General features: G+C 36.0%; 1 protein-coding gene across 3 annotated transcripts in view; it reads right to left on the minus strand.

Annotated features, from left to right (window-relative positions):
- NR2C1 (nuclear receptor subfamily 2 group C member 1) overlaps nucleotides 1-15,570 on the minus strand; it is a 72,600-nt gene that overhangs the window by 24,707 nt on the left and 32,323 nt on the right. For all 3 annotated transcript variants that reach the window (XM_071219007.1, XM_071219009.1, XM_071219008.1), the window contains exons 2-7: nucleotides 11,053-11,126; nucleotides 7,518-7,748; nucleotides 3,403-3,484; nucleotides 1,679-1,858; nucleotides 486-633; nucleotides 296-386 (exon numbers count right to left, since the gene is read on the minus strand). In XM_071219007.1, coding sequence (XP_071075108.1) covers nucleotides 296-386; nucleotides 486-633; nucleotides 1,679-1,858; nucleotides 3,403-3,484; nucleotides 7,518-7,748; nucleotides 11,053-11,106 — 786 coding nt within the window. In that variant the 5' untranslated portion in view covers nucleotides 11,107-11,126. The remainder of the gene's footprint in view (nucleotides 1-295; nucleotides 387-485; nucleotides 634-1,678; nucleotides 1,859-3,402; nucleotides 3,485-7,517; nucleotides 7,749-11,052; nucleotides 11,127-15,570) is intronic.

Here is a 15,570-nt window from a genome sequence, read left to right on the forward strand (position 1 = left end):
AATGTAAAAGGAATATTAAAGATTTTGCAATATTGTTAAAACTTCTTTTCCTAAGAACTTTTATTTCAAGAAACTTGGAAGACTTTTAAATGTCACTCTCACATTGAAGCTGTTAATTGTCCTAGAGGAATAATGAACATTTTTAACAAACAGCTAACAATTTAAGTTAAAAAAAAAAAAAAGGTAACTTGAAGCAAGAATTATTTAAAAGACTAAATCAATTGACCAAACTGATGTGTGAGACAAAGAAAATTGAAAAATTTTGAAAGCTTTAAATTAATTGAACTAAACACACCTTATCTGGTGTCATCAACAGAGTTGACTCCGTTTTTATTCCAGACTGATGAATATTCACAAACATTCCTGAATCTAATAATCCTGCTGACCTGTAACAAATAAGTACAAATTTTAGCCTTAATTCCACTGGAAGGAAAAACAAATGATCAGCTACTTAATATACATTGTTGTCTGTTTGTTTATTATACCTTGCAGTTTCACTATCTGTTACAAAAGTTGGAGTTGCAGCTAATGGGCTTCGAAGGTCTTTTCGGATGTAGATTTTTTCTGTTGAAGCAGCACAATTGGAAGATTTTTCTCGCGATACTTCAATGGGTTTTCTTTCACACTGAACAGCTACAAGAATGTGTTAAACTATTATATCATAATGCAGAATTTATAGGCAATTATAAATGTAAGCTCTAAGTTTGCAAATTCTGTAATTAGAGACACAGCTACCATAACTGAACTCCAAAGATGATCATCAATCTTAGGAAACTATTTGCAAATTAAACAAAGCTGCGTCAAAATAGTAAAATATGCCAGTTTACAACTCTCATTCTCTTTTCTCTCCCTCTTTCTGTGGTAGAAATGCTGAGGAACTCTTAGTTTTTAAAAAGTGAGTGTCAAGAAGGAAGAAATGATGTAGATTTTATACATATGTTTTAAAAAATCAAATTAAATTTAATAAATTGAAAATAAAACTAATAGAAAGCCAAAAGACCAAAGATAGATTGTTTTATAGTTGAGGGCAGGGAACTTTTTGAGAAACAATTCAACTATACTTGGTCTTCATTCATAATACATAGGCAATATGTTTATTTTAGAGGAATTTCATTTCAAAATACTATTTATAAGGAGACAGTGTAGTGCAGCTGTGAAAAGTGCATTTTCTAGAAAAATCCACCAAGACAAATCCAAATTCCACCCCTCATTAGTTGTGTAACCTTGGGCAAGTTATTTAAACCTCTCTCTTACTCAAATGTAAAATGGGTAACAATAATACTTCCTGCATAGAACTGCTCTGAGAATAAGTTAATACACATGCTGAACATAGTGTCAGACATAGTGAGAGCTTAATCCATGTCAGTTATTTTTTATTGTCTTAATAAAAGCAGATCACTTTAGTAGTTTAGCCAAAAGTAAACAGCTAACTAATTATTTATGCTTTTTTTTTTTTCCCCAAGTTCAAATTACAAATACATGCTTGGCACACAGACACTCAAGAAATATCTGTTAAATGACTAAAAAATAAATACATATGAATATATTCCTGTATTTTTAGCTAGAAAACTAAATTAAAAAGCAGACATATTTGATACATTATAATGTGACAATGTAAACAAACTTTTAAATTGCTTTAATCTTTAAAAATATTTTCTTCTTTATAGCTAATACATACAGTCTTGTTTCATTCCAAATGCAATACATCTCTGTAACCTGCAGTACTGACAGCGGTTTCGATGGTGTTTATTAATAATACAGTCCTTTGATCCTCTACAAGAATAAACTAAATTTTTTCGGATGCTTCTTTTAAAGAATCCTTTGCAGCCTTCACAAGTAACTGCTCCATAATGACGCCCTAGACAGGAAATATTTAAGAAAACACAAGTCACATTTCATAAAGAAATAAACCCATTACTTCCCTTTAAATAACAACAAAAACATGAGATGAAACTGAGATTTGAGTTCATGACATGAACAGTTTTCGGGAGGAGTTACTAAATAATCAAACAACCTTATACTCTGATAAAATTAACAATATTAGTCTTTTAATTTTAGAAATTAATCTTAACTATTTTCACTTCTGATATTACTTAGAAATTATAGTTTTGTTATAAATTGTCAAATAAATATTTTAATCTAAAAACAAGGCTCCAGAAAAAAAAGATAAAATGTCAGCTAGTATTTGAAATATAATAATCCCTCCTAATTGTGAGTTCTACATTTGAAGTTTCTAAAGAAATTTATTATATTTTATTAACTTGTCATTGCACAAGCCACTTTTTTTTTACATAACACCTATTAACAAACTGAGTGTGCCCTGAGAAAAGGCCTAGTGGTGGTTTTTATATTGAAGCTTTGGAAAAGATAAAAGAATATAAAAGAAAACAAACTGGGCCTTTAAAATATATTCCACTGGCATGTCTGAATAGCATTCAAATACATACAGAAATAGGAGTGGACATGGGCATATATCTCTGGCATGAAGTAACAATGGTCAAAATTAAAATGAGGGAGTGGATGTAGCTCAAGTGGCTAAGCACCTCCTTCCCATGTACAAGGTTCCTGGTACCTCCTAAAAACAAAAACAAACAAAAAACCAACTCTCACTGGGGAGCAGATATAGGTCAGTGGTTGAGTGCCTGCTTCCTATGTACCAGGTCCTGGGTTCAATCCTTGTATTTCTTCAAAACAAAACGAACTAAAATTACATACACTTGAGTACAAGTAACAGACTTTGAAAATGCCTACTCAACTATGCAGAGCATTACTAGTACAGGTTAATCAGAGCTTTGGCTATCTCAATAATTCAATTTACTGCATAATCCTGGAATGAGAATAGGGCTCAACGTTTTATGGTATTAAGGATCACAACTCATTTTGAAATGATTCCTTTGACAAGGCTTCTAGTTTCACATTTAAAAGTTTTCCATGTTTACTTTAAAAAAGTTAAACTTTTTTACAATTCTTTGAAATATGTATTTTATGTCATTACAAAATCAAATTATATGGACTATAGTTAATAGTATAATTATAATAATAATGCTTCATCAATTGTTACAAAAATGCCATACTAATGCAAAGTGTTAATAAATGGGAAGTGAGGGGGAGTAATGGAACCCTGGGCTTTCTGCATGATTTTTCTGCAAACCTGTAACTTCTCTAATAGAACTCAAAATAAAAGTAAATAAAATCAAACCACATTAAAGTGAGAAAATATCTTTTGGTGAATAAATAGCTCTGGGGAAAAATCAGTCAAATTTCATAGGCTACAAATATAAATATATTTACTGTAAAAATGGCACACTCCTTTAGTTCTTTTTTTACTTTTAGTAAAGGAAATATGGTGGTAAAATAGTTATTTTAGTAACACAATACATACAGGACTATCTTTAATGTTACCTGATGCTTTGTCTCCACATACTACGCAAAGATCAAAAACCTTATTTGGTCCCTGGTCTGGGGAAGAATTATCTGTTAAGAGCTTAAAAAAAAAAAAAAAAAAAAAAGGTGTTATTCAACAACGCTCTCTCATTATGTCAAACAATTATGAGAACATTCAGTCAGCCTTCCTTTGTGCTTTCTTTTCATGAATTATTCTGAAAGTCTTAACTCTTATTATGCACATTACATAAATTAAATTATCCTTAATTTTCTTTATAGATGGAAAATTCAATGTTACAAGACACAAAGACAGTAAGAACAGATTTGTAATTTGTTCCATAACAATTCATTAAAGTAACCACATCATTCAAAACCCAGATACATCTGAGTATTTTTTAATGTGTCACCAATTAAGCACTGAATATTATTCATATGGAACACATTAAATTACTTCAGTCCTGTGACATTTATCTTTGAAGAGCTCAGAACCTTTCCAAGTGGAATGATATGACTAAACTAAACTGTAACATCATAAAAAGATAACCCTGAATTTTATAAATAGAAAAGGAGCTAAAAAAAACCTATTTTGCTGATATAGTTAATTATAAATAATTATGTAAATATGGCTGATAAACAAATGTTTAAAACCTTCATTCTGAGTTGGCTAAGATTTAGGTTAAGTATATTGTTACATGGACTCTGGAGACTAGTAAAAGGTAGAGAGCCAGACCAGGACTTGGATAAGGTGGGGTAAGCTTGGGAAAATTCTAAGTCTCTCTAAATCACATAAAGAGCTCATCACTAGATCCAGCTAAAATGATAATGGCAAAGGTACCAGTTTCTTCTTTTAGGATTTTCTTCAATATTTAATCATTTCTTTCAACCTTTTGAAACAAACAAATCACCAATTCAATCCAAAAAATGTAATATGGGCATTTAGTAATATTTTCCCTCCTGCTTTAAAACAACTGACAAACTTAATCCTCTAATTTGACTTTCTTCCTTTCCTTAGGGGTGCAAATGCCTTCAGGAATGATTCTGATTTTAAAGACTAAAATCATTTTAAGGACTTAAAATTACTGTCCCTTACTATATTATATGTGGTAGTTCTTTCTTCCTTTTTTTAAAAAATTTAATTTTTACATTGAAAAAATAAGGGGATTCCCATTTATCCCCTCCTATATTTTTCCCCATTAACAACATACTTCATTAGTGCGGTACATTTGTCACAACTGATGAACACATACTGAAGCATTGCTATTAACCATGGACTGTAGTTGAAATTATAGTTTATACTCAACACCACTCAATTTTATAGATTTTGACAAAATGTATAATGGCTTGTATCCATCACTGCAATGTCATGCAGAACAATTCCAAAGTCCCAAAAATGCCCCAAATTACACCTATTCTTCCCTTTCCCTCTCTTCAGAACCTGTGGTGACCACTATCTTTATATTAATGTTACAAGTTCTTCCATTGCTGGAATAAGAAGTCTACTTTTATTATTATTTATATCACCAAAAAATCAGTCTTCCATACAAAATAAACCACCAAAAATACACACTTCGAGTGTCAGATGTCTTTTGAAAGCACTTATGATAAGTACCACTCTTTTAGCACATCTCATGCAAATGTATCTTTTAACATTATTCCTTAGGGTAGAAGAGATATTGAGAGGTTAAAGGACTTGCCAACAACCCATCTTAGATCACTAGATCAGAAATGAAATCTTTTGATTTCTGGCCCAGAGGAATTCATCCTATACGTGTTTCTCTTTTATTGCCCTTAGAGATGATCCAAAAAGTAGGCAAAGTACCAATGTTACCTTTATTTTAATAAGTAGAGGAATTAAAACAAAACAAAACAAAAAGTAACTTTATAGTAGAGAAACCTGAAAAATACTTCAGCTAGGTGTTAAAGGTCAATATCAACAGTCAGAAATCATGCTGATAGTCGGTACTTTGATCTAATGTGATGGAAATGGCACCTCTGTGAATTTCTTGTCCAATCATAGGAAAAACATTAGACAAATTCCAATTGTGACCCCTCTCAATCTGAAGGGAAGTGGGCATCACCACCCCAAACTCCTCAAGATTGAGGAATGAACAAACATAAGAGGGGAATGTAGTCATGGACCAAAGTAGACTTTTTAGGGCATTGGATTTACAATGACAAAAACAGGCCATTATACATTTTGTCAAAACCTATAAAATTGTATAGTACAAAGTGCAAACCATAATGTAAACTACAGACCGTGATTAACAGAATGCTTCAATATGTGTTCATCAATTGTAACAAATATACCATACTACTGTAAGATGTTATTAATAGGGGAAAATGTGAGAAGGGAAGGGGGTTGAGGTATATGGGAATCTCCTTTATTTTCAATGAAAGTTTTCTGTAATCCAAACTTCTTTAAAAATAAAGTTTAAAAGAAAAAAAAAGTCCAACTATGACATGTCCTTTGATAAATGACTAGTACTCCTCAAAACTGTCAAGGTCATCAGAAGCAAGCAAAGTCTAAGAAATTGTCATAGCCAAGAAGGGCCTCAACAGAAGTGGACAAAGAAGAAGACACAGCAAATAGAACAGAGGACAGACAACTGGGGCAGGGGGGTGGGAGGGAAGGGGAGAGAAATAAATAAATAAATAAATCTTAAAAAAAAAAAGAGAGAGATATGACAATGAAATGGGATACTGGGTCGAGAAAAGAACATTAGGGTAAAAACTATGGAAAGCTGAAAAAACTATGGACTACAGTTCATAATAATATATCACCATTGGTTCATTAACTGGAACAAATGTACCATACTAATGTCAAATGTTAATAAAAGGTGTGTGTGTATATGTGTGTGCATGTGTTTATATGCGGTGGGTGGGTGGAGGATGGGAATTCTTTGTACTACTTTTTCTGTAAATCTAAAAAGTAAAGTCAATTGAAAACTAGAGAAATTAAGGTATGTGTAATGTCATAAATACCTTTTTGGTGACTTTAGTTGATAAAGCAATTTACAAACCCTTAACTATATGGTCTTGTCCATTTTCCAAGTTGGTAGTTTCAAAATATAGTACAAATGATATTTTGGAAGAGGAGAATCTATCAGGATATAGAGGCAGCATTTCATAGTTTATAAATACTTTATGAATTAAGAGATTTTCAATCCTAAAAGGAATGTTCTTTAATGAGTTTTCTACTAGAAAATATGAATTTTTTTTCCTTCTTTTTTTAAGGTACCAGGGCCAGGGATTGAATCTGGAACCTCGTATGTGGGAAGCTGGTGCTCAACCACTGAGCTACACCAGCTCCCTGAAACACAATCTTAAGTGGGTACTTCCTAAAGAGTATCTGAAGGCAAATTTATGGGCACATTGTATTTGTATTCAATCATGGCAACCAATAGTAAAAATATCTACATTAACCATAGGTATGCAGTATGTAAAGCCTTAATTGGCTCTTTGAAGAATAATGTATAACTATTAAAGTATAAAGTGAATCTATACTACTGACTGGGATAAAACCTGAGGAAGGCACTGCAGACCGTGGAATGGATTGCTTTCTACACCAATGAAGATGTGTATGGCGGTAGAGGAGGCACAGCACTGAAGCTGATAGATATAGCACTAACTTGTTTTAGCAGCTACCTGTTCGTGGCACAGGCAATTCGGTCCTGGGAGCTGCAACTACAGAAGCTGCTCCTGATTTGGCAGTTTCCTAACTGTGCCGAAGTAATGGGTCTTTTTGAGGCCAGTTTTGCAACAAGCTCTAGTAGTTATTCTTGGAAGCTTAGACGAGAACAGTTTCTTCAGCCTTCTTAAGAATTCTGAGCTACCGATATCTCGTTTTTATAAATCCCTTGCTGGACAAACTAGCCAAAGTGACTCCTTCTTACTGTCTACAACTAAGAACCTCCCAAAATACATGGGTGTGAAGATTTATGATGAAAAGCACCATGGCATAAAGGAGAAAGCAGCAACCACAGATACTCTGCATAGCACACAAATTTATGCAAGATTTTTTCCTACTGAATATGCATACATGTAAAATCTTAATGGCAGTACTTATACTTAGGACACGCTTAAAAAAATTTTTTTTCAGTGTAAGATGAAAACACATTTTCATAGTTATTTACCTGGAGGTGTTGAGCAGACAGATCAGGAGTTGTGAAAAATAACTGGTTGACACCTGCTGCATCTGGAGTTGTGAGGAAAACTTTTCCTGGAGTGGAATCTTGCCTGGCCAGAATGACTTTGCTGGGAGTAGAGCCATCGTGATTTGTCAGAATGAACTGCTTGCCTTGTGTACTGTGATCTAGAGCTGTCACGATCTGGATTTTCTGGCCCGTTTGTTGCTCGCTAACAATCTAAAACAAACATGTCAAATCAGAAATCAACTCAACTCAACCGTTTTTCCCCTTAATGAAGCAATTTTCTACTTCCTTCAGACAAAGCTAGATAAACACACCATTATATATATATTCAATATGCACATGTCTTTCAAACTAGCATTCTACTTCCATGAAATTCTAGGCTATGGAAATAATCAAATGTACCAACAAATTAAAATTAAAAAAATTTGCCTTCAATATTTTGATTCCTCCCTTCCCTTTCCTTTCTTCCTTCCATTTAGGCAAAATATACTGGGTGCATTCTATTTGCCAAGCACTGTCCTGGGTTCTGGGATACAGCAGTGAACAAAATGAAATCTCTGCTCTAGTGAAATTTTCATCTTAGTGGGGAAAAACAGATAATAAACAAGTAAATCATAATAGTATCAGGTAGTATTAAAGTGCTATGAAGAAAAATAAAGCAGGTTAAGGTTAGAAAGAGTGATGGAATGAAGACAATAAGGGAAGCTCTCTGAGACGACAGTTTTGCAGACCAAGGCTTAGGAATACCCAGAGGAAGAACATCCGAGGCAGAGGAAACAATATATGAAAAAGCACTAGGGCAAGAGGGAGTGTATTCAGAACATCTCTTGCACAGCAAGAGAGCCATGTGACTTGAAATTGAGTGGAAAAGGGATATTATGGTAGAAGATGAGACCTAGGCAATAGCTGAGGGTCAAATCATAGAGGGTTTTGTAGGCCATACAAAAGTTTGGATGTCCTACTGTGTGAAATTGAAAGCCACTGGAACATTTGGAGCAGAGGAGTGGCAGGAGCTTAATTAAAAAAAAAAAAATCATTCTAGATTTATTGTGAAGAATAGTTGTGGAGATTCAAGAATACAGAGGATGCTACTGCAAAGATACTAGCAAGAAATAATAGTGGCTAAGAAAGAGGGCATTAGCCAAGTTGGGGGTGAAAAGCCACTGGATTGGATATGGAATACGAAGAGAGACAAGTTAAAGAGGACTACAAAACTTTGCCTGAGCAATTGGGAGGAAAGAACCACCATGTACTAAAATAGGGTATCCTTGTACATAAATAAACATAACTATTTCAGCATTGAAGGCTTTTGGTGGTAATGTTCAGCAAATGTTTTACAAAGTAAATTTCATTAAGCCAATTTAATTACTTGGTTAATTTTTAAAGGTTGTTTTTTCCCAGCTTTCTTCCATTTTCATTTTTTTTCATCAAGTTTTTCCTCACAAAATTTAAAACAAAGTTTTGATTGGTTAACCAGTTTTTGTCTATAGTGAATTATACAGATTATAGATTCTACCATTTGCATTTTCACTGGTGACCATTATTTCTATTAGGCCTTATTTTTCTGAGTGCCGTTTTACAGGGCCTGGGGATTGAAACTGGGACCTCGTATATGGGAAGCTGGCACTGAACCCCTGAGCCACATTAGTTCCCCTGATTTGGTTATTTTGTTTGTTTGCTTTTTTGTTTTTTAGGAGGCACCAGGAACTGAACGTGGGACCTCCTATGCGGGAAGCAGGTGCTCAACTGCTTGAGCCACATCCTCTCCCTTAGTGCAGTTTTAACTGTTGTCAATTTTATTTTATAGAAGTTATTTCTACCAAATCTAGTCCCCACCCCAGCCCTGAAAAGTTTTGCAATTTTCAATGTTACAAGATGTTATTTTGAGTCAAATCGTCTATAACAAATTTTCCCAGGCATAATTTAAGCTGTTGTCACTTTTACTTTGGATTATTTCAATAGAGAAGAGCATAAGGTGTAGGCAGGGTGCAAATGTTACTGAGTTGAAATATACTGCCTAGATGAGCAAAATGCTTATCATTGTGGCATAATAATTAAAATAATTAAGAAATGAAACATTCACCTGGCTCTCAATAGAGAAGAACAGTAAACAGATATGGAAGTAGTTCTCAGGATCTCTTTATAAACTAAAAAATTATGGAAGGCCCTAAAAGGCTGTTGTTTCTGTGGGTTTTATCTATTGATATTTACCATATTAGAAATTCAAACTGAAAAAAATTTTTTAAATAATTCATTAAAAAAATAATAAACCCATTAGATTTTAATAAAGTATTTTTATGGAAAAAGTATATTAATCAAAACAAACAAAAAACTTGGAAAAGGTTACATTGTTTTACGTTTTTGAAAATATCTTCAATATCTAGCTTAACTGTATTGTCATATCTACCTCTGAATTCAATTGATTACAGCAGGTTGTTTTGGTTAAAGAAAGTCCAGCCTCATATTTATTGGTTGAAGAGGGGAAGAGCATTTTAATAGCCTTTTCAGATTACTGTGGAAATTATTCTTTGATATTACACCAAAACTTGACAAGCAGTAGCTTTTTAAAGGTTAGCTGCCATGTAGAATATGAAGCCATATTAAAATCCATTGGGGAGAGTTGATGTGGCTTAAGTGGTTAAGTGCCTGCTTCCCACATGGGAGGTCCTGGATTTAATCCCAGGCCCGGCTACCTAAGTAAATTTTTAAAAAAAATTCCATGGTTTATGGGCAGGGGTTGTAGCTCAGCAGCTGGACACCTACTTCCCATGTACGAGGTCCTAGGTTCAATCCCTGGTACCTCCTAAAAAATAAAAAAATCCATTGGTCTATCCTGCACTTTGAATGAATTCTTTACTCATGCGTGGTTTTGTAGCATTATGCATTGGTCTTTGGAAAACACTGGTTCACTTAGTTATGTAGATCTTTGAAATGTTGACATATTTGATCATACAATATTGTCACATGCCATGTAGCCTCTGGATATCTCTGCTGTATATCTATGAAAGTGAAAAAAGGCAAATAACATTTTAGTATTATTATGAAAATGGTTCTAACTCTGTGGAATCTCTGAAAGGGTCCTGAGATCATACTTTGAGAACCTCTGTATTATGGTAGCTCTTACTAAGAAATAGCACATGGCCATTTGAAAAAAATGAAGATCTGACTGTACTGACATGGACTAATTCCCACTGTCCATCAATATTGGCTTCAGATATCACACCCTTCAAAAAAACATTCCATGACCAAGTTCTCCTTGCTGCTCCTACCTCCTCCAGGATTCTTCATTAGTTGTGTTTCTTCTGTCCTCTTGTAGCACACTATACATTACCGATTATCGAGCTTAATGTACTCTGTTGTTATTGTCTGATAATTCAACTTTGTCTCCACAGATTGAAAAGTTACCTGAATGTCAGGGGATATCTTTTATCTCTGTGTCTCTAGAACCTAACATATACATTAAGTGTAAATAATAAAAGTTTGGTGAGTCAGTGAATGAAATGTAAAATAGACATACTTCTCCCATCTGTTGTTCAATAATTTGATGTGCGATTTCTTCTATTGTTGCCATGATCTAGTTTCCAAAATATCCTGCAAAAAATAGAATGTAAAGTGATGTTTTTTCACAATCATACCCTAAAAACATAATTACTTGAGAATTTATAGATGAAAGTATATGGTACTGAGGATATACTTCAAAATAATCCCATTGGAATGGATGGGATAGGTTGGACCAAAACAAGATTGGCCATATATTCACAGTTTTTGAAGACTGGTGAAGCTTAAACCAACCATGAAGTTTAAACCAACAGTTTTATCAATATTTTGTGAAGACCAACAAAATAACTGTATTCATTCAGAAGTACAGTTTCTCTAGAATTGTGTGTTTATTCTTCTTTGGTGGCAATATCATACACATTAAGGTTAATTTGAATTTAATACATGATTGTCTCCAAATGGATTTGAGAGCCTGAAGAATATTGAGCTGACATTGACTTGCTTTTACTCATCATGTAACCTAGAATATAAAAATTTTGTGACTTTATATATATATATATTTTAAAGATTTATTTATCTCCCCTCCCCCCACCCAGCCCCAGCTGTCTGTTCTCTGTATCCATTTGCTGTGTGTTCTTTGTCCACTTCTGTTGTTGTCAGCGGCACGGGAATTTGTGTTTCTTTTTGTTGTGTCATCTTGTTGTGTCAGCTCTCCATGTGTGTGGCGCCACTCCTGGGCAGGCTGAATTTTCTTTTGCACTGGGTGGCTCTCCTTGCGCGTGGGGCTCCCCTATGCGGGGACACCCCTGCGTGGCACGGCACTCCTTGCGCGCATCAGCACTGTGCACGGGCCAGCTCCACACAGGTCAAGGAGGCCCAGGGTTTGAACCACGGACCTCCCATGTGGCAGACGGACACCCTAACCCCTGGGCCAAGTCTGCTTTATATTTTAATACCACTTCATGTAGTCACAAATATTCTGTAATTATATTAATAGCCAAATTACTGGAATGTTTTTCTTTTCTGACAACTTAAAAATTTAAATGCTTCAATGAGTTGTTCTAAAAATATATTTAATCTTTAGTCTTTACCAAATCAAAATTAGGAATATGTATTTATATCAGATTATACTAACTATATGACAATCTTACTGTTTGAAGAGTTTGAAAACAGAATTGTTTTAGTGGATATTTTTCCAATTAGAAAGGTAAAAAGAATGAAACACCTGCCATATGTCCTTCCTTCATCACTGAGAACAATTTTGGAGACACTTTTAGTATTATTTTAGTAGCTAAGAGACTAGAGAATGACAAATGTATTGCAACTGAAATGAAAAGTATGTTTACTGTCATTATAAACTTATAATTTAAGGCTTATTCATTTCATCTTCAATCATCAGTATGGTTTTATCAGCTTGTATCTTATTTCTAAGATTTGGCTCTGTAACCTGGAACAAGTCATGTAACATTGAGCCTTAGTTTCCTTAATGGTCTAATAACCCTAGAGCTGACGGTGAGATGATAATTAAACAATACACAAGAAAGTGTTTTGTAAACTGTCAACAAGCAATATATGAAATGTGTGCTATTCTTTATTACCAATAATACATTGAAGAAAGGGAGAAATATAACTTTTCAAATAGGGAGAAACTTAAGAGTTATAATCATTATAAAAAAATTCCTTTCTAGTTCTAAATTTCTTGTCACTTTTCAATATTGTAAAGAATGAATTACATTTATTGTATTCAAACACTAAAAATGAAAGTTCCATCATAAAAAGCTTAAAACAGTCGATCTTATCCTGATTACTTCATTTGGTTTTGATACAATAGTTGTAATATACATATATTAAAAATAAACCTAAGTCATATGGTCAAAGTCCCTAGTCAATCTCTCCCACATCCAGAGAAGTAATTTTACTTTTATTATGAAATAGATGTTTAAAAAGTAATTGTAAGAAAAAAGCAAAACACAAAAAACTACTACTTCTGGCATGATGGGTTAACTACTACCAGACTAACCAATCCAATGTAAGCAATTCTATAACTTGACAAAATTAATATAACAACTGAGTTCAGATGACGAACACTAGGCAAATCCTTGAGAGAAGGTATTTAAGATAATCGCCAGGACTGTGGCTGATTTCTGTCTGGATGAACATTCCATATCACAGCACAGACAAAGGGAGACCAAGCAGGGCACAGCAATCTCCCAGAGTTTAAGCCTAAAAACCAGAGTTTGGACTGCTGATGTGGCTAAAACGTGTGGCACATGGTAGTTGAAAAGAAGGTGCTGCCTAGAGAAAGGGCTCTAGTAATACACATACGGGTGAACATTAAGCACTGCATACACAGGGCAAGCCTCTGTTAGGCTTGGCAGAGACCCATTACCAAGACTAATGAGTTGAATGAAGATTTCAAAAATCACACAAGGGGAAGTGGATGTGGCTCAAGTGATAAGGCCTCCGCCTACCATATGGGAGGACCCAGGTTCGGTCCCTGGGAACTCCTGGTGAAAAAGAAGAGAAAGTGTGCCTGTGTGGCAAACCAGTGCCCATGTGGGCGACCGAGTGCCGACGTGGTGAGCCGAATACCTGCACAGTGAGCTGAGTACCCATGTGGGTGCCCACACAGCAAGCTGAGTGCCCATGTGGTGAGCCAAGTGCCCATGCAAGTGCCCGTGTGGTGAGCTGAGTGCCCGCATGGCAAGCTGAGTGCCCATGAGTGCCTGCGTGGTAAGCCAGTGCCCATGCAGTGAGCCGAGTGCCCAAGCGAGTGCCCACATAGTGAGCCGAGTGCTTGCATGAGTGCCCACGTGGTGAGCCAGTGCCCACATGGTGAGCCAGTGCCCATGCAGCAAGCTGATGAGGCAACAGAAGAGAGACGAAGGGGAAAGTCAAGGTGAAGCACAGTAGAGACCAGGAACTGAGGTGGCACAATTGACAGGGAAACACTCTCCACATCAGAGGTCTCCAGGATCAAATCCCAGTGAATCCTCAAGGAGAAAAACAAGAAGAGAAGACGAAAAGAGAAATAGATACAGAAGATCACACAGAGAATGAATACAGACAGCAAAAACAGCAGGATGAGGAAGGGGGAGGGGAAGAAAAAAATCATACAAGACAGAATACACTGGTAATCTAACCACAGAAGTAGAGAGACCTCAATGAAAAACTTCATGCAATAACTTGACACCCCAGAAAGGACACAAATTAGGAAGAGAAAACTCTGGTACTCTAGTAAAACGTATTTTAGATTTGTGGTAACAATGCTTAAAAACAAGCCTTGAAAGGAGCAGGATGACCAACAAGTAAATCAGCTGCTACCAAAACAAAACTCAAGAGACTTCCTGGAAAATGGCATTGATGTAGGTGGGCATTGCTCAACTCTCTTGTAAAAAAAAAAAGTGGAGAAAAGGACAAAACTGCACCCAAGGGAGCTGCTCTGGGAATCTACAGAAGAGGAGGCTGCAGGGCATCATCCAGGAGGAAGGACAAAGGACAAAGAGACCAAGAGACCAAGGAAAAACCGTGAGTTGCTCACTCCTGTGGCTGTAAACGGCGGGTCCACGCTCAAGTAGCCTCTGTGGAACCCTTGCTCTCACCAGCCAACTGAGTGGTAGGGAGCACTCCCTGGCCTGGTAGGAAGAAGGTTCTGGTGGAGGGTGGAAGGATGGTTTCCTTTTGGTGGGCTTGGCCACCTGAGTCCCCTTTGAATCTTGGGGAGGACACCAGCCAGCACTGAGGTGGCCCTCGGGAGAGAGAAGAGGGGATCTCGGGCAAGCTGTCACACCCAGTGCATTAGCCAGCCAAATACCAGAAACCTGTTGGTTTTTATAAAGGGTATTTATTTGGGGTAGGAGCTTATAGATACCAGGCCAGAAGTATAAGTTACTTCCCTCACCAAAGTTTATTTTCATGTGTTGGAGCAAGATGCCTGCCAATGTCTGCGAGGGTTCAGGCTTCCTGGGTTCCTCTCTTCCAGGGTCTTGTTTCTTCCTGGGCTCAGCGTTCCTCGCTTCTTGGGGCTTGCTTCAGTTTCCTCTGTGAACTTATTTCCTAGGGCTACAGCTTAAGGCTTTAGCATCAAACTCCAATATCAAAAACCCTAAACTCTGTCCTTTGCCATGTCTTTTATCTGTGAGTCCCCACCTCTTGGGGGGTATGAACTCAACATCCAAATGCTGGGGCCCAATCAAAGCCCTGGTCATACATAACTTAATCATGCCTAGGTATAGACCAGATTACAAATATAAGCCCATATCTATTTCTGGAATTCAAAACCATACCAAACTGCTACACTCAGCCATCCTGGGAAAGAGGAACTAGGTTAGGGAGGGGCACAGACAGGTGACTAACTAGCCTGGCTTCTGAAGACTGTTCGAAGTCCAACTTACCTGAGGGAAACAGGAGCAGGAAGAGCCAGAAAAGCTTCCAGAAGTCTATTAACCTAAAGAGCCACTACTATTTGGTTTTAGGTTTTTTTGGACCTGTTATTTTTTCATTTTTTATTGGTTCTCTCTTTTTAAAATTTTTTTAT

Source organism: Dasypus novemcinctus, chromosome 12 (assembly GCF_030445035.2).
Source record: "Dasypus novemcinctus isolate mDasNov1 chromosome 12, mDasNov1.1.hap2, whole genome shotgun sequence".
Taxonomy (NCBI): Eukaryota; Metazoa; Chordata; class Mammalia; order Cingulata; family Dasypodidae; genus Dasypus; species Dasypus novemcinctus.